The following is a 21,732-nucleotide window of genomic DNA, read 5'->3' on the forward strand; positions in this document are numbered from 1 at the left end:
TACTCAAACTCGTATCTGAGATACACTCCCACGGCTCACATAGATGCTTTTAGCCGGATATACTTTACCTGGCCTGGGGAGACACTTGAAGCATGATGGTGTTCATGATGAGAGGCACAAATTCTGACACCACATTGTGAATGTTTAGTTTGTACAGCTGAGGAGACAGAGCAAACATACAACCTGAGTTACTACACAAAAAAAACCCTCCAACATTTTGATATACACATTGTAATGTATATACCGGTACCAAAAATACATTGCTGTTATTTAGTGTTTCCTTTGCATTTAGATTACAAGTTTTAAACATAATATATTATAAAATGTTTTATAAGCAAGAAAACGTCCCATTTTGAAGCAACCTTCATTCTTTTTTTCTCATTCTGGAACAACATTGCCTTATTTTCCTGTGTGAACAGATGTGTATATTACAAAAGTTCAAGAGTATTACACTCACTTGATACATCAGCACCACTATGATAGGCAGCTCTGCTAGCACCTTGAGAGACAAAGAACCCCGCGGGATGATGGTGTGCTTGAGGCAGAAAGAAAAGGACAAATGTGAGTCCTGAGTGACACAAAAGCTGGACATAAAAACTGTTTCCAGGAAATGCAATACTGCTGCATAAAGAGGAGGTAAATAGCTCAGTGGAGTAATAACAACTACTGTTTGCGTTCACATTTTCTGGATTTTTGGAGTTATGCTTCCACTGTCATTTTTGTCCAATGAAGACCAGAACTCATTTTAAGGAAAAGAGTTTATGAAATTTACATTTAATAATGGACAAAGTTTCCTAGCGAGACAAAAATTATATGCAGCATCAGATTAAACTGACAAAACTGTATGGCTTATAAATGTTCAGTTTACCCGGAGCAGAGAATTCATTACTCTAATAATGCTGAAAATGTAAAACAGGTCGCTGCTTTAAAAATAAGAGCACAATGTATTTTATATCATGGTATTGTTGCAGTTGCTCTTATTGTATCAAAACAGTGCACTACTACCCTCCACTGGCTGCAGGCAGTACTGTAAAAAGTAGACAGTATTAAGTAGAAACAACAGCTAGAAAGGGGCGGTTAGCTCACTGTTCGTGTTTCACTATCTTCCCTCTCAGGTGCAGTCTTAACCAGCACTGATGTGATCATCCCCACCATTTCTGGTGAGGGAACTGTGTTCTCTGCTATCACCTGTGGATTCTCAAAATACCTCGCCTAGAAGAAAGTAGAAATAGAAGGAAATTACGACTTGATAAAGATACAGGTGGCAAGGAAGGCGAGCAGTGAGAGAAAACAATGGCAACTTAAAAGTGCTTTCACTAAAAACAGAGTCACATCAGAAACAACACTTTTACTATCACTATACCCAAAACCACCTGCTGAAAAGCCTTTACTTACAACAACTTTAGGAAGGTCTTTGTAAATCTGCTTCACAAAGTCCAAAAAGTGGTGAATCTGGGAAGAGAAGAATACAGTAAACATGTTGATCTAATACACACAAACTACTTAAATGTTCTATTTTTCATGAAAAGTTACACAAGTACTTCTGCCGCTGCTGTCTCTCATTCAAGTCTTGTTCTTCTAAACATGTTTAGTTTGCTAGTCATATTTTTATTGATCACTGTGTGTTTTAAGAGATAAAGTATTTACTGTATTTGTTAATTATGACTCATCACATCTAATGGCCATTTATAAAAAAAAAGTGTCCTTCAAGAGATCATATTTCTTCATTAAGGACAGCATTTATGGTAAATGGCCTGCTTTACTTAGTCCCTAAGGACCCCAAAGCGTTTTACACTACATTCAGTCATTCACCCATTCATACACACATTCACACACAGGTGATGGCAAGCTTTATTGTAGCCACAGCTGCCCTGGGGCGCACTGACAGAGGCAAGGCTGCCAGACACTGGCGCCACCGGGCCCTCTGACTAGGGCTGCTCGGTTATGGCAAAAATGATAATCACGATTATTTTCACTGAAATTGAGATCTCGATTATTTGACGATATTTATTTAACAATAACAATGTATTGAATAATGGCTTTAAAGATTGTCAAAAAATTATATAAAATAGTGTGCAAATACTGATAACAGTGCAAATGTTTGCAATATAAAAAATAAATGAAAAATGCAACTTAAAGAAGTCCAGACGCTTTTCTTTGCAAGCTCCTTTGACTACGATGACCTGGATGACTGAGAACCTTCACAGACATGAAAAATGTAAACATCTATGTTTAGTGAACTTTGTTACACGGAGCAGCGTGAGAGTAAAGCACGAGGGAGGTGCTAATAATCGGCTCAGTCATTTTTAATGATCGTTGAAAGCCCAGATCGTAATTTAGATTAAAATTCGATTAATTGAGCAGCCCTACCTCTGACCACCACCGGGTGAAGTGTCTTGCCCAAGGACACAACGACCGAGACTGTTGGAGCCGGGGCTCGAACCGGCAACCTTCCGATTACAAGACGAACTGCCAACTCTTGAGCCACGATCATTATGACCAATGATCAGGGTTTTTTTTAACTGATTATTAGTTAACTAAGAATTCAGACTGAAGACACACATAATATCAGCATCATCACTTTCTCAACTGTCATTACAATGCCCAACAAACTTTAAACACAGAACACAAAGATGCTCACCTCCTGAGAGATTGGAGGCCGGAACTGTTTGTGTAGCTCAATAATGATGCGAAGGCATATCAGCACATTTTCCTCACTTTCAATCTAGAAAAACAAAAAAACAAACAAAGGGGGAAATATAAACATAAAAAGCAGCCACCTGACTTCATGTGTGCAATGCATAATTACATATATGATAAATTACTAATTCCTACTATTCACAGTGAGTGGTAAAAATCAAACATCAAGATGCAAAATATTTACAGTAAGAATATTGACAATATAATTTTAAAGCACCTGACAGGTATAAAACCATAAAAAAAATCACGATGTTGTAAGAAAACAGGGGCTCATACCTCCAGGAAGCGGAACATCACAGAGAGGATGTTCTTGGTGTGGGGACGAAGGTGCTCATTTGTTGGAATGCGATGGATGATTTCCAGCACTAGCTTTCGCAATTGCTTAAAAAATTAAAATAAAATGAAATAAATAACAGGTAATCACGTTTAAATTAAGAATTCAAACTTCATTACACTCATATCATTTCAATTCAATTCAGTTCAATTTTATTTATATAGCGTCAAATCACAACAGTTGCCTCAAGGTGCTTTATATTGTAAGGTAAATATCCTACAATAATACAACTTTGATTAAATCCAACAGTCACTAAATTCATTAGATGTGTTATAATGAATTTCATTGACTAATGTACCACAAACATTTAACAGCTCTGTAAGGGGGGGAAATCCATGCTAAACAGTAAGTTTGGGTAACTCAATCAATTCATGCAGCTTTCTCTGGTTCTGTTCATCCTTCTACACTGTTGTGCTGTCAGGTGATAAGCTTTGTTGATATTAGCTGTAGATTTTTCTGCACACTACTGAATATAACGGAAATAAGTTAAAGTAACTCAGTCACTCAATTTGTGCATTTTGCTGTTCATCCATGTAGATTGTTTTGGTGTGAATTGATTAGCTTTGGTGTTATCAGTTGTAGAGATGTCTGCATTTGAAAAACACTTGCCTTGTGGTGCTCTAAGCAAAACCTCATGACTCAATTACTGAAAAGTAGGCACAAGTCATCATCTTCAGGGTCACTGAAGGAGCGACTTTTTCTAATGTTTACATAGAACAACCAAAAGATGCAGCTAGCTAACAGTACAGCTCAGAGACCGCTATCCAATTGATGGGTCTAGTTCAGTTATCCATTGATTAACATTTCAGTAATCGTGTCCTGTTGATTTAATCAAGTGGTGCTTTATGTAGCAAAAAGATGTGATATTAGTTCTATTATAACAAAGAGAAACCAGACACCTTTACAACAGGTATGTTAAAGACTCACACCAATCTAGATAGATAACACATCTTTTTAAAGTTACCTGTGTTGGTTTTTCTTGAAGAAACTGCACCTCTCCATCCTGAAGAAATGTAAGGAAGCGAGGGATGATATGTTCTAAGAAGGTGGAGTACTGAGGTGAAGAGGTCACATTCTGAAATAGTCAAGTACAAAAAAAAAACAACAACTTTGTTACAAGCGTTTTCGTGTTTCTGCAGGCTTACATTAATACATTAGAAGTTCTCATCTGATAACCTAACATCCCATGGTAATGACCAATAGGGCTTCTGGTGTAGCCTGCATTACCAAGCTAATAGACAATATTACCTATACCAATACTTTACTTTATATTCCATCTGTGGGTCTTTGTTTACAGTACAAATATGAAGGCAAGTCAATTTTAAATAACAAAACTGTGTTATAGACAGTTATTTGGAGATTTCCTTTTTCAAAGTTTGTTTACCTACATGCATCCAAAACCAACTCAGATATAACTTCTCATTACTAATGGTGCCACAAATAGATTACAAGTATAAATCCAAAAGTTTCCTGTATCAAAGCATTTTCATCTCTGCAAATATTCTCAACATTTATAATACCAACATTTTTAAGGTTAGGATTCCAGTTACCACTCAAAATCTCACACAATTACATTTTAGTAAGATCCATAAAAACTACCAAAAATCCACCATAATCTATCTTTAGAGACAAAGAAAATGAATCTACTCCATCACAGATTGGAAACATTCATCAAACTCACCTCAAAGTTCTCGCTGACCTCCTGCATCATCTTCAGTTTAGTTTCATCAGCTGGAAGTTGAAGGACAAGAGTGTCACCATTAATCAAACTTGCTAATGATACAGTTCCAGGTGTCATTGTTATCTCCATGTGCTCAGCAGGGGCTCTCAGATCTTATCAGTTTTACTTTCAGCGTCCAGGCTAATCAAAAGGTACATCAAGAATCACACAGACACACACGCACACACTCACAAGCACTCTCCCACACATACGTACCTTTGACTGGACTAAAGCATATCGCTCTCATCACATCGCTCATGCTAAGCACAGGGACCTCATCTGAGCAATTTTGGACACACCAAACAGGAGTAACGAGCTGCATCTAATAACTAATGTGCATAAGAAATGTGCCTTTCTCACATTAACTATTCCCTTGCCCATCAAAAAATATGTACATTTATTATTTCATATACTAATTGCAAAATTCTGGGTGGACCCTGAAGTTTAAAGTAACAATTTTGCCAACAGCCACTGCTACTGATATTTCAGGGTTTTGTTGTTAATGTCATCTATCTCGCTCTTTATAAACAAGGAATCAAGGAAATCTGCACCGTATAAGATAACTGAATCTTTTAAAGTTGCTCAGCTCCTCATCACATTACCTATGAACATTTAGCTTGTGCAAAATTGATTACCGTTAACTATTGTCATTGGCAAATGTCACTCCCTTTTTGATTAATGGCAAATATCAGTGAACAAGGCCAAAATCAACTGACATGTCCACAACACTTTTATAAAAAAAAAAAACTAATGCACACACATCTTCCTCCTAATAACCGTTAAATATGTATGCCAAGTATCCATACTTAAATTGGATAATGCCTCTAAATCCCAACAATTTATCTGTAACTGCTGGATTACTGTTGGATAAAACCTTTTAAACCCATAAGGGCATTTAAGTGTTTAGAGGCTTAAAAATACATGCAGCTATTCAAACAATAAATCTGCATTTTGAAACAGTAATCCTCACAAAAACAAATAGATGTTTTCTAAAACTAAGTAATTTTTTCCAGATTTTTCAAACATCTGACACCAAAAAATACACAGCAAGGTTTATGAACTTACGTGTGTTCGCATCTGTTAGAGCTGCCACAAATTGCAGGTACTTCTTCATAAGTGTGGTCTGGTCCACCACAGTGGGACTGGGCGCGGGTACAAAGGCCATGGTGGCAGCACGGACAGACTGGGATGCAGTCTGCACAGGTCTACGCGATCACTTTGAGCTCATGTACACTACCTGCAAGAGGAGATAAATTACTTATCTTTGCATGCAAAAAAAACAAAACAACAGAAGATGTATCTGATGAGCATTCAGGTAAAATTAGTTTGTAACAGGAAACCTGCTGCGTCCCACCAACAAACCGGTAACGTCCATAATAAATAACATGCCAATAAATGGGCGCAGAGTGATGACATCATTATGCATCAGCTAGCACAATTTCTGTGCACTCTAATAGCGTTTGAAAATTTAAATGAACAAACTTGGGGTTTCGGCATAAAACTGGAACCAATGTTTTGTTAAGACGCATTGCAATCTTAATGATTTACTCAATGAAACACAAATTTATACACATTTATTTTAGAGAACCAGCTGTCGAACGGCAATGCTAAGCTAGTTTCGTTAAAGAAAGAAAGCGCTCGCGCATCCCAGAACATTAAACTCCTTTAAGGAGACTATAAACAAGAGCCACAAAAAAATAAAGCACATTTGCTTCAACTAAAACCTACCCCAAAACACCACTATCTAAGACTCCCCAAAACTGCTTATATTTATCCAAAGTTTGTAAGAGAGAGCGAATCTTTCACTTACCAAACGCCACAGACAGGAAACTGTCCCTCGCCTGTATGCGCCGTGCTCGCGCTCCCGTTTGCGCCCAACGATGTGTGATATCTCTCCGCGCAATGCATATTATAGCTTCTTTTTTAACAATGAAATATGGTATTATGATATCTGTTTAGCATTTATATGTGCATAATAGTGACAAATTCGTTATTAAGCTCTATAATAATACATTTTTTAAATGAAAAGCTGTTATCCTAGTACCCGCGGAAGAATATACAGTGTAAAACAGTAGCTATAAGACCATCATTTTCGATGGTCTTCTGGCTCCTAGGCTTCTACAGTAGAGGAAGTAGTAGGCTAAGTAACATGGTTCCTGGAGGTAATAGGCTTCCCAGTGGGGCAGACGTTTCACCTTGAATAAATATAATATAAGTGGTCTTTGTGCAAACAATATATATTCAAATATAAGCAATCATTAATAGAGGACTTAAAATAGAAGTTTGTACTGATGACTTCGTTTTAAAAAATAGGCAATTTGAAGCTTTTTTTTAGTTATATGGATACCTGCTTGCCATGCTATTCCACAATACTGATGGGACAATACAATACAATAAATAACTACTGTAATTAATAACAGGTCGTGAGTTGGCATTTTGGAAAGCCAACACACATGTATATGCCTTTCAAATGTTAGTAAAATAATGTTTTAAGGGATGTGTTTACACGGAGTTGAACAGATTTTGCATCAGTAGCAGTGCTGGAGGACAGTAAACATTGTCCAGGGGGATATTGCTCTACATAGCAAAAGATCAATAGATAATATTAATAACTAATCACTAGTATATGCGGAATTGTATTTAATTGGCCATGGGATGGAGTGATATTTAATCTGAATTAAGTTTATTGACTAATTTGTTCCATGTCTTTGCGTTGCTTTTGTTAGTTATCGTGAGCTGTTTTAACCACAAGATGGCAGCCTACTGAAGCTGTTTCTGGAGTCTATCCATGTTCTGAAATTACCAGTGCTCAAAGTAAAGTGAATGTGATGCCATCCAGGTCATTGCTGGGGGGGAATCCAGCAATGACCTGACACTGACATGAAAAATCAATCTGGCCCTTCAGTTGAACTCTCACCTGTTCACTGAAGCCTCAATAGAAATGCTCTCAATGGAAGACAGTCAAGCTCATTTGAATAATACAAACTCTGTTTTTGCCTGTATTCCCTTCACCTATTTCCCATCTTCCCAGCAAAATATATTTAAAAAACTAAAGATGCCCCCATACTTTGCCACCTTAAAAAGTTATACATTTTGCAATGAATGTTAACAGTGTTCATTGATCCTCTTGACTCTGTGAAGCGAGTCACAAGCTAAACAGTTATTCTATGAGATCAGAGCATGTAACCTTTTCATGATCATTTTTAAAACAGCCCCCGACTTTCATTTTGACCACATTAAGTTGCTGTCATGCACGCTTTTGTGGTTCACAAATGACAGTGTAGGGATAAGACTTGAGATTTCTTTCTTTTTTTCATAATGCTTGTTTTAATAGCTCTGGAAATAATGAAGTCTTCATCCGCTTCCATACTCCGTTCCCGGCAAAACTACGAGTGTTTTATGAGGATGGAATAGTTCTGTATCAGACGGCGGAGGAGGCGACTACAGACATGAAGGACAGAGGACTTCCAGTTAATGTGACTACACCGAAGGAGAGTCTGGTCGAGCAGCTGTCCCGTACCGCCTGGGAAACCACGAGAGGTCCAACTCAGCGAGGGACAGACGACGAGCGAGAGAAAGATATCAGGGCGAGACTGCGAACCTTCAGAAGACAGATCATGCCCTCGCCAGAGGAGCTATAAGTACTGTCGGACGTTAAAATGAGGTAAAAATACGTGGTGTTAAATATATTTCAAGATGTTTTGTGAGAATATCTTTACCCCAATTGGATGAGACTACACAGATATAAGCGAGAGACACATAAGGACACACTTTTTGTGAAATGAACAACGACTTTGTTTTCTGCCGCCTCAAGTGCCATGATGGGGGCCCTCAGCCCATATATGGGAGAGGCTTTCCTCCACAGCTAGACGTTTTCTCTAGCTCTACACAGGGTCATTTCTTAGAGACCCCAGCCTTGGAATCACAGTTTTTTGTTTGTTTTTTTTCTCTGTATTTGATGTTTATGTTTGATATGTTTGTCTGTTTAGGGAGTAGATCTGATAAGTTTAATTTTACTTGCTTTATGGACATACGCTGATTACATATGGCTAGTGATAAAGTAAAATTTATATCTTTCAATGTTAATGGGCTGTTAAATCCAATTAAACGTACTAAAATCCTAACTAAAGTGAAAGCAGAACAAGCCCATATAGTCTACTTACAGGAGACCCACATGACAGATAAGGAGCACGTAAAATTAAAGAGAATGGGTTTTACTAATCTGTTTTTTTCTTCATACAAATCAGGACATAGGAGAGGAGTTGCAATCCTTATTTCAAGCAAATTAAACTTTGAAAAAGTATCTGAAATGGGTGATAAAGAGGGCAGATTTATTCTAGTAAAAGGGAAAATAGATGGGAATTTGATCACCCTCTTAAATGTTTATGCCCCACCAAAGAGTGATATTAGCTTCTTCCAAAGGATTATTAATATTATGGTAACAGAAACAGAAGGCCTTTTGATCTGTGGAGGGGATTTAAATATACACCTGCAGCCAAAATTAGACTCGTCTAGCAAGAAAACATACGATATGAAATCTCCATATATCAAAGTGAATGCACTTTTTGAGGAGGTAGGATTAATGGACATATGGCGAGACCTTTTTCCTAATAGAAAGGACTATACTTACTACTCTGCCCCACACTCTCTTTATACAAGGATAGATTATTTTATAACATTTGGTAAAGATAAGGATAAAATATATACTTGTGGAATTGGAACGATAGATATAAGTGACCATGCACCAATATATTTATCCATTGATTTTAACTTACGGTTAAAAAATAATACATGGAAATTGAACTCAAGTCTATTGAATGATTCACCTTTCAAGGCACAAATTAAATCAGAAATTAGTCTCTTTTTAGAGTTCAATGATACCGGAGAAGTACCACCTCCCATACTATGGGATACTCTGAAGGCGGTACTAAGAGGGAAAATTATAGCAATAGCTTCATTTAGGAAAAAAGATAAGAATAGAAAATTAGAAGAGTTGAGTAAGAAACTAAAGGAATTAGAAAGAAGACATAAAAGGGACTTAACACAGGATATATTAAGGGACATCAAAAACATTAGGAACGAAATTAACAATATAGCCACACAAGAAATCAAGAAAGATTTAATGTTTTTGAAACAGAGACAATATGAAAGTGGCATTAAATCTACCAAAATATTGGCGTGGAAATTGAAAAAAAAGATAGCGGAAAATACAATTTATAAAATTAGGGACCCAAGTACAAAAGTGATAAAAAAATAAATTAAATGAAATACAGGAAGCCTTTGAAAGATTTTATAAAACCCTATACTCTGAAGCCCCGGGCGGGACTGAAGCTCAGATGGATAGCTTTCTGAACTCTCTAGACTTACCCACTCTAGATGAAGAACAAAATCAAGCAATGACAATGAATATAACTGAGGAAGAATTAAAAGCTGCAATTAATAGGCTTAAATTAAGTAAATCACCAGGACCAGATGGTTACACGGCAGAGTGGTATAAAGAATTTAAAAAGGAACTGATACCTGTCTTACTGCCTACATTGAATTGGGTTTTGAAAAAGGCACAAATGCCCCCCAGTTGGAAGGAGGCAATTATTTCAGTTATACCAAAAGAAGGCAAAGATAAAATGGAATGTGGATCTTTCAGGCCAATCTCTGTTCTTAACGTGGACTATAAACTTTTCACATCTATCATGGCCAAACGGCTAGAAGAGTTCCTACCAACACTGATATGTAATGATCAAACAGGTTTCATACATCAACGCCAAACACAGGACAATATACGAAAGACACTACACATTATGGACCATATACAAAAACACAAAATCAAAGCAATTGTGATGAGTGTAGACGCTGAAAAAGCCTTTGACTCTGTCAATTGGAAGTTCCTCTACAGGGTACTATATAAATTTGGCTTTCATGATATGATTATTAAAACGATACAAGCATTATATGATAATCCTACAGCCAGGATCAAAATTAATGGATGCCTATCCAACAGTTTTACCCTAAAAAGGGGCACTAGACAGGGCTGTGCATGGTCACCGTTACTTTTTGCACTATACTTGGAACCACTAGCTCAATCCATCAGGCAAAATAAGGACATTAAGGGAATTTTTATCAAAGGGACACAATATAAACTGGCTTGCTACGCGGATGACATTTTGATTTACCTTGGACACCCAACATATTCTTTACCCAAGCTGATGCAGTCATTTGAACAATACGGCCAATTATCAGGCTATAAAATTAATATAGGTAAAACCCAGCTACTCTCATATAACTACAGCCCACCAGAAGAAATAAAATGTAGCTACTCTCTGGTATGGCAAACGGAGTGTTTTAAATATTTAGGCATAAATTTACCGAAAGACCTTACAAAACTATTCGAACAGAACTACCTACCCTTATACAAAAAAATAAAGGAAGATATAGTAAGATGGAATTTAATTCCTTTCTTTAGTTTTAATTCAAGAATTGATTCTATTAAAATGAATGTATTGCCAAGATTTTTGTATCTATTTCAAACCCTACCAATAGAGATTAACCAAAGTCAATTTAATGAGTGGGATAAAATGTTATCTAGATATATATGGCAAGGTAAAAGACCAAGGGTTCGCCTTAAAACACTACAGCTGGCTAAGCAAAAGGGAGGATGGGGCCTCCCTGACCTCAGATATTATTATTTTGCAGCGCAGATGAGAGCAATAATATGCTGGTGTAACCAATCATACACTGCCCAATGGAAAACCATTGAGGAACAAATGCTGTCTATACCTATTCAGGCAACTCTAGCTGACAATAACTTACAAACCTATATAAAAAATACTGATAACATGTGGGTGAAAAGGACCCTTAAAACATGGAGAACTATTATAAAGGAATATAAACTCGAGACCAATATTACAGTTCTTAAATGGTGTGCTTACGACTCAGAGTTCAAACCTAATGAACTGGATTCTAGATTCAAGGACTGGACAGGTAAGGGCATAACAGCCCTGTGCAGTATAATGAAGGATGGAAAATTGTTCAGCTTTGACATGCTTAGAAAAACATTTTCATTAGAAAAAGAAGACTTCTATCGATATCTGCAGTTAAGGCACTATGCCGACACGAAGATGAGAAACGTAACAATGATAAACACACGCTTGATGGAACTGTTTATAAAAAGCTATAACTCAGAAACTATTGATAGAATTGTATCATGTCTCTATAAGGGTCTAATGGATTTGAAACCACATTCGACTTCATATATTAGAACAAAATGGGAGAAGGAAGGAGGGATAAAAATATTAGAGGAAGAATGGACGGCAATATGGAGATATCAGTGGATGTGTACCAGCTCACAAAAGTGGAGGGAATTTGGCTGGAAGTGCCTAATTAGATACTTTATAACACCTTCTCAGAAGTCTCATTATGATGATAACCCCCCTGCTTGTTGGAGGAACTGTGGAAATCAAAGTGCAAATCATTACCATATTTTCTGGGACTGCTCAATCTTGAGGGATTATTGGAGAGAAATACATAATGCCTTACAGGATATCTTTAAACGTGAAATACCTCTCGAGAGTAAGACTATGTTCTTTGGATATATACCTCAGGAATGGCCTAAATATGATAAACATTTAATAAATATTTTATTGGTGGCCTGTAAAAAGAATATCACCAGAAAATGGTTATCCCCAGAGAGCCCAAACATAAGTACATGGATGGAAATCACAATGGAAATTTATAACATGGAAAAGATAACAGCTTCTGTTAACCACAAGCTGGAGAAATTTACATCATATTGGGAAAACTGGGTTAAATATATCACGCCTCATAGGCCAGATTTTACTATTACAAACCAATAATTATGATGTATGTATATATATTTATAGGATCACCCCATACCAACACATCCGTGTTTTTTTTTTGTTGTTGTTGTTTTTTTTTGTTTTTGTTTTTTGTTTTTTTGTTTTTTGTTTCTTTTTTTTTGTTTCTTTTTTTTTTTTTTTCTCTTTTCTTAGGTTTGTTAGTTTTGTTTTTTGTTTTTTGTTTTTCGGATTATGTGATGGTTTCAATTACTTCTATCGTTGTAAGTATTCTTCCCTTATGACTTGGATGTAAATTAAAATACTATTTCAGTATTTAAGGCAGATAACCTAAGTATGAAGAATGCTTACATGATGTACATACTATGAATGCCTGCTTTTGAAACCTTAATAAAAATATGAATTAAAAAAAAAAAGAAAATGAAAAAAAAAAAAAGGAAATAATGAAGTCTGGTTGAAAGATGATCATTATTTATCTTGCATAATCTATCAAGCATGTGTCCTACCCACAAGCTTTGCTAATGGGTTTTAATTCCCTCCTTCACAGCCCTCCTCCTCCTCCTCCTTCCATAGACTGGAGCCACTGGCACAAAGACTGCAGAATGAGATATCCCTCTCACTGAATGCCACATATGATGTAAGAGTTAATCTGACATATAATATGACTTTCTCATTCTCCTTTGCACTCTATGTTCCCTAAGTAATAATGATCTGCTAAAAGATGTTTGTCTCTGGCTTATTGCGCTGTCCTGTTTGTTTCATCAGTGTTTTTTTTTTCTTTCTCTCCCTGATGGGGGCTTTATCCTGAGAGGGAAGAGTGGATGACACACTGGTTTCCAAAACCACTCATCTGTCCATTAGATATGTGTTTTTCTCAGTGCTCTGCAGCGACTGGTGATGCCCTTATGATGAAGCCGCATCGCCCCTGCATTATTTCTTCCATAGAAAGAAGTGCACTTTCCTTGAGACTGGTTCTGAATCATCAACAATACCCAAAAATCTATTCATGCATCTGAAGCGCCCGTGGACATTCACTCTTTTTTTTTTTTTTTTAAATCACTCCTGAGGTCTGTATGAATAAGACACATGTTCTCTGTGACACAGGCAAACACTCACAGCAGAATCTCCTCCACGGTGAATATGCTTGTTAATGAAAATCATAATTTTGTAACAGCACTGACGTCCCAAGTTTGTTGGCCATTGCCGGTAGGTGAGTTATGTCTTTATCCTATAGTAAACACAAAGTAGATAGTGAGAGTCAGCGTTAAAGCGTTTGTGTTTAATCAAGACGTGTGCACGAGCACAAGCAACTGAACCCCATGGGCAAACTAACAGCGTTGATGGTCAGTCCCTGCTGTCCATTACTGCTTAAATCATCAAACAGATTTGCAGTAATATTCTCTGAAGGTTTTGGGGCCATCGTCCTGCTGAGCTTTGCACTGACATGAACTAAAACTACGAAAGGTGCCAAGTATCAAACTTTAATTGCTTTAATAATATTAAACCAGTGAGTTCTAACTTTTATGGCCTATGAACCCTTATAAAAAGAAGCTGTGTCTGGACTGGTTGAAACCTCCGTGACACAGTTCAAATGTCCGAGGTGTTAGATGTTTTATTGAAAAGAAAGAAGAGGATCAAGCCCAGTGATTTAAAAAATGTTCTAGACAAAAAACAGAACAATCCGGGTACCACACTTATTTTTTTCTCCACAGTTTTCACTTCCATGTTGATTTTTTGAACGTTAAGTTGCCTCTTGGTTGGAAACCTGACTATATCTAACCGTACTTATATACTGTATGTTGTAATGTTACCCCTAACTATACTAAAGCTTGCATGGCAATTAAAAATTGTTCCAACTAAAGTTCCAAGAGTGACAATAATTGTTGCTCTTAATGAGAATTTTTCACAAATCTGGCTGGAAGACAGCCATGAGTTCTCTGATTCATGTGCTTCCTAATGAGAGCGTGATGAGTCAGACGTGACAGCTTGCGATGCCTTCATTTTATTTAACATGAAAATAATTGTAAAATGTTTAGTCTTTTACCAACTCTGCATGTAATTATCTAAGTCTTTGATCATATCTTTGGAGAAAATCAAAATCTCCACGAGCTTCATTTCTGCTGTTTTAAATCCCAGAATTGAACAGTTTTTGCTCAGCACTGCTTCCATTTTATCATCCCCTAGTGTAAAACAGCTTTGATTGACTTTGTGGTTTGGATCATGGTTGGATGCCATCTTCAAAGCACAGTGGTAGGCCTTCCAGTCAGCACAACAGGCTTTATTGACCTTTTGCAACTAGGCAGGCAACTGTTGCTAATTGTTTACCACCACATCCTGTTTCTCCACCGTTGGCTTTATTGAAGAGACTCACCTGCATTGGGAATCATTTGTTATGTTTTTTCGCAGCTGCAATTCAGTCTCTAAATTGCCTTGAGGCCACGTGTGTTGGTGCAATGTTTGAAAAATTTATGCATCCAAACTCAAATCGATTCTTCTTCTTTTTAATTTTTTTTTATTGATTTTATTGCAGGACTTCCATAAATGTGTTCTGAAGTTATTCTATTGTTTATTATCCATATACCTCAAATTCTACCACATACAGCGCACGCTCACACATATGTCTGGGGATGGGAACCGGGTAAAAAATAAAGCATGATAACGTGTTGGAAGGCATCCGTATGAAAATAACCACGCCTTCTAATCGACCACACCTTTCAATCCTATCAATTTCCGACAACGACTTCGAGTCTTAGAGTCTTAATCAGCTCAACAAATCACCATTTAAGCCTAGACTCGGTGACGTCAGCCTACTACAACACATCCAGGACTTTTCACAGACACCTTTTTTTGGTAATCCTCTTTATCGAGAGGAGCTGTCTGATCAGCACCACACTGTGAGCTCCGTTCGTGCCAGGAATAGTTCCGTTATCACAAGCCACATTAATGGGCTTACACTCCCCTGATCGCATTTTCCACTCCTGATTTTGCCGGTCGGACATCATGTCGCTACTTTGTAAAGATAGTTATACATGATGCTTTTTGCGCAGACCCGTTTGGAGTACACTTTTACGCACTGAACTCAACATCGGGCTCGCGTTGGAGTGCTGAGAATTTAACTGTGAGGTTTTCACCTCTTTCTTGACCTCTCTGAGCGACACAAGCCGCCGGTATGTTTTCACTCTTGTCCGGGATGTTATGTTTTTGTGCTCTGGGATGTGGTCAGCTAACAAACAGGCAGGCGGACGATGGAAAGCGCTACATTTGCCGGGCAATACCCCTCACGGGCGATGCCAGTTGCCCTGTGACTTTGCTACCCGAGTTAAATGCCGGGGGTCAGGAAGAAGAGCTCAGAAACACGGTCATGCAGCTAAGGGAGACGATTTTACAACAGAAAGAAACGATTTCCAAACAGATTGGCACCATCAACGAGCTTACCACCAAGCTGTCTCTGTGCGCGTCAGCAACCACCGATAGAAAGTACGACAAAGGGGGAACATGGGGCAAAGACAAACAAAACACGATGGGGGACGTTCCCGGGGATCCAAATGAAACTATCGACAATCTTGGAAAAACCATGCAGGGGCTCAAGGACCGACTGGAAAACCTTGAGGTAAGAGTCATTGCGCAAAGCATTGTGCCAAAGCCCGAACCTAAAAACCTGGTTTGCTTACGGATTACGGGTTTAAGGGGATTAAAACAAACTGTCGATTCGCACAAAAGCAGAGCGTGACTTCTAAGAATTGTTACTGAGTTTATCGTGGAGAATCAAAACAGTATGTGGGAAGAGATTATACAGCTAACTGGTTAATTTCTCGTGTGACCTGCCTTCACTTTGCTTGCGCTTTCAATAAATTGAATAGTCTTTTGTTCCTAGTCTTACCATGACTACCACACAGTATGAAAATACTCAGTTTCAAGCCCAGTATGTGCCTCCCACATTAAAATAAATGAGTGGATTCTCCTGACAGGAGAGGAAAACTGACTGAAAGACTTTTATTTAAACTCAATCTGTAAACCTGCCAATCAGTCACACAGAAGCTCACAGCTCTCAGGGGGGCTTAGTGCACATCCTGCTTATGATAACTGGTGATGTTGATCCTTCCTTAGCAACAGCAAATGAGGGCCAACATATCTGGAGCCTCGTTCCCCAGTGAGCTCCGTGACCTGCTGCAGCAACGTCTTGGAGAACTGGAGAAACAGCTCCTGAAAAAAGTCAGCACCTTGGAGGCGGAAAAGAGCATGCTGTCCAATGCCACAGCTGCCTACAGGCTGAAAACAGAGAGCACTCTAAACGCATTGGTAGAGAGGATCAATGAGTTGGAGAAAGGTACAGCCAAGCACAAACTCACATATTTACATTACAATAGCTGTAGAGAACAAATCAAGAGGAAATGTTATTTTGAGATATAAATAGGTTTCAATGACATACAGCCCATTTAACAGATTGGATGACTACACAGAGAATAGTCCCACACGAAAGGAAAATTACAAGAGTGGAGAAAGGCTGCTGCCCTCTGCACTCAGAATAGTCAAGATGATCTTATGAATCACCAAAGGTGAAATAACGGGTGAGAAGATTAGCCTCATGGGTCACCTCTCCCTCCTTACACCACGGGTCTTTTCTGCCGATCTTATTACAGGCGGAGGAGACTTCATATCCCCAGAACAGTTTAAGCTGTCCCTGCCCCAGCGTACCAATTACCTGTATGGCCGTATCACCAAGAGCTTGCCAGAGATGTATGCTTTCACTCTCTGCATGTGGATCAAGTCCAGCGCCAGCCCTGGCATAGGCACGCCTTTTTCTTACGGTGTACCAGGGCAAGCAAATGAGATTGTGCTGATTGAATGGGGCAACAACCCAATTGAGCTTCTCATTAATGACAAGGCAAGTAATTAAATCGGATTGAAATAGTGATTTAGTAAAAATCATATTTGTACCAAAACACACGTTTCAAAATTATAATGTCTTTTTGACCCTAGGTTGCTCAGCTTCCCCTGGAGGTTCGCGACGGCAGGTGGCACCACATCTGCATCTCTTGGACCACGCGAGATGGTCAGTGGGAGGCTTACCAAGACGGGGAGAAGCTGGGAGCTGGTGACAACCTGGCAGCCTGGCACCCCATCAAACCTGAAGGAGTGATCATCCTGGGGCAGGAGCAGGTGAAATGATACAGTAAAATCTTTGATGAATGTCTATTTTTAGATTCATCGTCAAAAAAAGAATGTGTTGCAGCTATGTGCACTCAACTCAACACGCTCACATTACTGCAAGAAGAAAATAACTTGAAAATGCTGTACCAAGCGCTTCGACTAATAAGACGCACTATTTATGAGGTGTCTCTGCAAATTGCAGATGGAAAGAAGAAAATTACCCAGATTTAAAGCGGCACAAATGAGATCCAGGCTGATTATCAGAACAAAACAATTAACAGAAACAACAGTGAATCTATCACTGCCCACAGCTGCTGAGGTCGCTAAATGAATCAATGTATTATTACCTCTGCCAAGCAGGTAATAACGCATGTTTTTATTGACGTTTGTTTGTGTCCCTTTTAATGGCTTTACACAAAACCTGCCCAGTCTATTTTCGTGACACTTTGTGTTGAGGGAAGAAGCCATTAAATATTTGGTGTGCATCCAGATCCCTCTTTAAAAGGCATGAATGGCCGTTTGCTGAGGCTTGTGGTCTTTGAGTGCTGTTATCGTTTAAAAAAAAAATCATATTACTGTTCAGTTCTGCAGGGAACATTTGGTATCCAAATCACTGCTAATCAAAGTTTACATAGCAGCATGCAGAATATTTATGTGATTGAAGGGAACCTAATTTCCACTTCCATATTTATATTCTTGGTTTCTGTTAGAGTAGCTTTGCATGATTCACAGTACAAAATAACTCCTCAGTTCCTCCTCTACCTGAGACGAGCCTTTTTACTCCTCTCCCTTTATAACCAGACTCCTTTTAAGCCAGCTTTCTTCTGAATGGCTGCCCCTTGCACTCTGTACAGTAGATCGGTTGGGACTGCTATTCTCACAGCCAGAGTTGTGTGTCTGAAATGACCATATTTAGTATATCCACTGTCTTTGACATCATACAGATTCAAGACTAGAAGAGTACATACATCACCAAAGCCGATGTCAGTTCTCTATCTTAATAATAATAATGGATTGCATTTATATAGTGCTTTTCGAGACCCTTAACGCGCTTTACAATTCCACTATTCATTCACTCTCACACACTGGTGGAGGCAAGCTACAGTTGTAGCCACAGCTGCCCTGGGGCAGACTGACAGAAGCAAGGCTGCCATATTGCACCATCGGCCCCTCTGGCCATCACCAGTAGGCGGTAGGTGAAGTGTCTTGCCCAAGAACACAACAACCAAGACAGACAGAGCTGGGGATCGATCGATAGGATTCATGAAATTTAGCTTGGTAGTTTTATCATACTCTTGATTGCAAACACATAAAACCACTGGACTTTATAGACTACACCTAACAAGGATTGCAACTGCAGTGCAGACAGATGACTGTGTCAGATGATTGCTTCAGGTCTTCAGGTCAAGCTTCTCAAAATTGTGTGAAGATGGTGTGAAAAGGTGCTTCAGCTGTAACAAGGACCAGCTTGACCAAGGTCAGGAGAATTGTTTGTCTAAGGACTTTGCACTCTTATCTGTCTACCACAAATTTTCTACCAGATATGACTAATAAATATTAAGTATTTTTCATATTTTCATTTTGAAATCAACAGTTTTAAAATCCGTTTCCTAAGTTTTGTTTCTCAAGCAGTTTATCCGTCAAGGGAGAGAGATTGAGTGAGAATCTGAATGTGAGGCAGAGGCTTAAATAACTGAAGGCGAGCCACAGGAGATCACAGCAGGTGGCACACAGGGAAGCATGATAGATGCTTTGCCAAAGTGACAAAGGAAAAACAGGACTATATAAACACAGAGGGCACAGCGGGAACTAAAAGAATAAAAATGAAGGCATGAACCAAAAAACAAACAACTGTAAAACTGAAAATTAAAAGAGAAGAAAAAAGTCAATAATATCACAAGAAAAAAAACTCAACCTCTGTTAAAATAATAAATTAATCAAATCAGGAATTCAACCATTCAGTGAACACATAATCAAGATTACAAATGCTAGAAGAACAATAAAAGCCAAACAAAAACCAAATATATTAACCGTGAATCTAAAGTTCAAATCAACATGAATACCCATGATGCTCTCACGTGATCGCTTAGTGTTACTAAATTATGAAACATAAAGTCTTTAAAAAATGACACATTTCTTAGAAAACAGATAAAGGACTTGACCTCGTGTCCAAGAGTACTTTAAAAGACAGTACAAAAGTTTAATGAGCAGTTCATTCCCACTGACTGGCTCTTCCTCCGCACTGGAACAGGTAATTACGTTTGATGATGTTGTTGTCGATGCGGTTTAAATTCACATCCTGCTGTTTATGGCTCTTCCAGGACGTGGTGGGCGGGCGCTTTGATGCCGGACAGGCTTTCGTGGGCGAGCTGAGTCAGGTGAACATTTGGGATCGCGTTCTGAAGCCCGTCGAGATCCAGTCTATGGCCAACTGCACTTCGTACGTCCCTGGGAATGTCGTCTCCTGGCTGGCGAGCAACGTCGAAGTTTTCGGGAGGGGAGCGTTCAAGCGGCCCTTGGAGATATGCCAGGAGAGGTTGCCCAACGCTTAAAAAAACCTCTCAGCCTGTCATTTGATTTGTTAATGTTTCCATCCATTCAACTTTTTTTATTTTAAGTAGTCTGTTCATACTGTGAGGCAGCTTGTTCATTTTATTTTTTTATAGTTGGATGCTTTTCGTAGTCTGGTTTACATTTACAGCTTTGAGATTACTGAACCAATTCTGAAAAAGACCCCCTGAGATTACAGCTGTGACATTTTGACCGTTTGGTGTGATCCAGCGTTCAGGGCCACACATCTAAGTGTGTATTGTTTCGCCCAGGCTGATCACAATCACCTCTGCTTGCGGTTTCCAGTGGCAATTAGAGCGCTCCTTAGTGACAGCAGTTTCTTCATCACGATTAGGATACTTGGCTTCAACAGCCGTAGTAACATAAGGCCGTAGGTATTGGTGCTAAGACGTAAAATGACCCCCCCCCACACACACACACACACACACTCACTCTGAAGCTCTGAAGTAAAGAAAATCCACTCTAGTGCAGCACACTTGTAGTATGACAAACACATTAAGGTTCAGACCGACGTTGCCATTAACATGTGAGCGAGTGTTGCGTGCTGTGTAGGAGGAAAGATTAAAAGGGTGGCTAATGTTATGCCACCTCTTTAACCAAGCAATAGCACTGAGCCAACAGCAATCTGATCCTCACATGTTTGGCTCTTTTAAAGGGATAATACTAAAAAAAACAAAACAGAAAAACCCAAAGACCATATTTCATGTGGCACTGATGGATGAAGCACATCAGCGATTGAAATAAATCTGTGTAAGACATGCTGCTGATTTCATTTTATAGCTTACGTAGTGAAAAACAAAAGTGGGATGCATATCTGTCACCAGTGCTGCTGCTCATCACTGTTCTCTCTTCCTGGCTTTTTCCATCACAGGAAATGGTGAATCATTTTGAAAACATACACACAGCTTCTGTGTTGTGATGACAAAGAGTGAAAAAAAAAAATTAAAACCTTATAACATGTGCTTGAATGTAAATTTGAATGTAACTTTCCATTATGTAACGTCTCTGTCCAGAAAAAAAAGTATTTTTTTAATGTGGTCTGTTTTTAGCACATTTGTAAGGCTTTCTCCACCTTGTCCTGTGGCCTTTTCATAGAAGTGCCATTAAATGTTTTCTAAGTGTTTCCAAATGTTTACCATGTACAGAAAATGTGGAAAATAAAGATAATTATTCCTGCAAAATGAATTTACAAGTGAACACGAGTACTCTCTGTGAGACTGTTTAAAAAAAATCATATGAATCTTATATGCCAGTTTTAAAACCATCTTGTTTGTTAGGCGTCACACGAGTAAGACAGACTTACTGTCTTACGGCTGTTCAGACTCTGATGGCTTCAGTCAAACAGCAACAGATGTCCCGGGTGGATTTAGCAACTCTTAACAGATGAGAAAGGTCAGGGGTGACATCACGGACACTCTCTATTAGACAAGTCTGCCACAGCCTTG

General features: G+C 38.6%; 2 protein-coding genes across 2 annotated transcripts in view; one reads left to right on the forward strand and one right to left on the reverse strand.

Annotated features, from left to right (window-relative positions):
• The window catches only part of trrap (transformation/transcription domain-associated protein), an 84,441-nt gene extending 77,844 nt beyond the window's left edge, over nucleotides 1-6,597 (reverse strand). The window contains exons 1-10 of the mRNA XM_085361271.1: nucleotides 6,565-6,597; nucleotides 5,820-5,991; nucleotides 4,716-4,765; nucleotides 3,999-4,109; nucleotides 2,977-3,081; nucleotides 2,642-2,725; nucleotides 1,396-1,452; nucleotides 1,087-1,212; nucleotides 458-535; nucleotides 69-157 (exon numbers count right to left, since the gene is read on the reverse strand). Of these exons, the coding sequence (XP_085217397.1) occupies nucleotides 69-157; nucleotides 458-535; nucleotides 1,087-1,212; nucleotides 1,396-1,452; nucleotides 2,642-2,725; nucleotides 2,977-3,081; nucleotides 3,999-4,109; nucleotides 4,716-4,765; nucleotides 5,820-5,919 (800 nt within the window). The 5' untranslated portion in view covers nucleotides 5,920-5,991; nucleotides 6,565-6,597. The remainder of the gene's footprint in view (nucleotides 1-68; nucleotides 158-457; nucleotides 536-1,086; nucleotides 1,213-1,395; nucleotides 1,453-2,641; nucleotides 2,726-2,976; nucleotides 3,082-3,998; nucleotides 4,110-4,715; nucleotides 4,766-5,819; nucleotides 5,992-6,564) is intronic.
• Nucleotides 6,598-15,433: 8,836 nt separating this feature from the next.
• nptx2b (neuronal pentraxin IIb) lies at nucleotides 15,434-21,292 on the forward strand. Its single transcript, XM_085360506.1, has 5 exons — nucleotides 15,434-16,175; nucleotides 16,673-16,892; nucleotides 17,206-17,450; nucleotides 17,546-17,725; nucleotides 20,038-21,292. The coding sequence occupies exons 1-5, from the start codon at nucleotides 15,735-15,737 to the stop codon at nucleotides 20,266-20,268; spliced, it is 1,317 nt and encodes a 438-aa protein (XP_085216632.1). The 5' UTR covers nucleotides 15,434-15,734; the 3' UTR covers nucleotides 20,269-21,292.
• Nucleotides 21,293-21,732: the final 440 nt, after the last annotated feature.

This window comes from Diplotaxodon limnothrissa, linkage group LG8 (assembly GCF_057381915.1).
Source record: "Diplotaxodon limnothrissa isolate DT_005_m linkage group LG8, D_limnothrissa_male_GT1.1, whole genome shotgun sequence".
In the NCBI taxonomy this organism is placed as follows: domain Eukaryota; kingdom Metazoa; phylum Chordata; class Actinopteri; order Cichliformes; family Cichlidae; genus Diplotaxodon; species Diplotaxodon limnothrissa.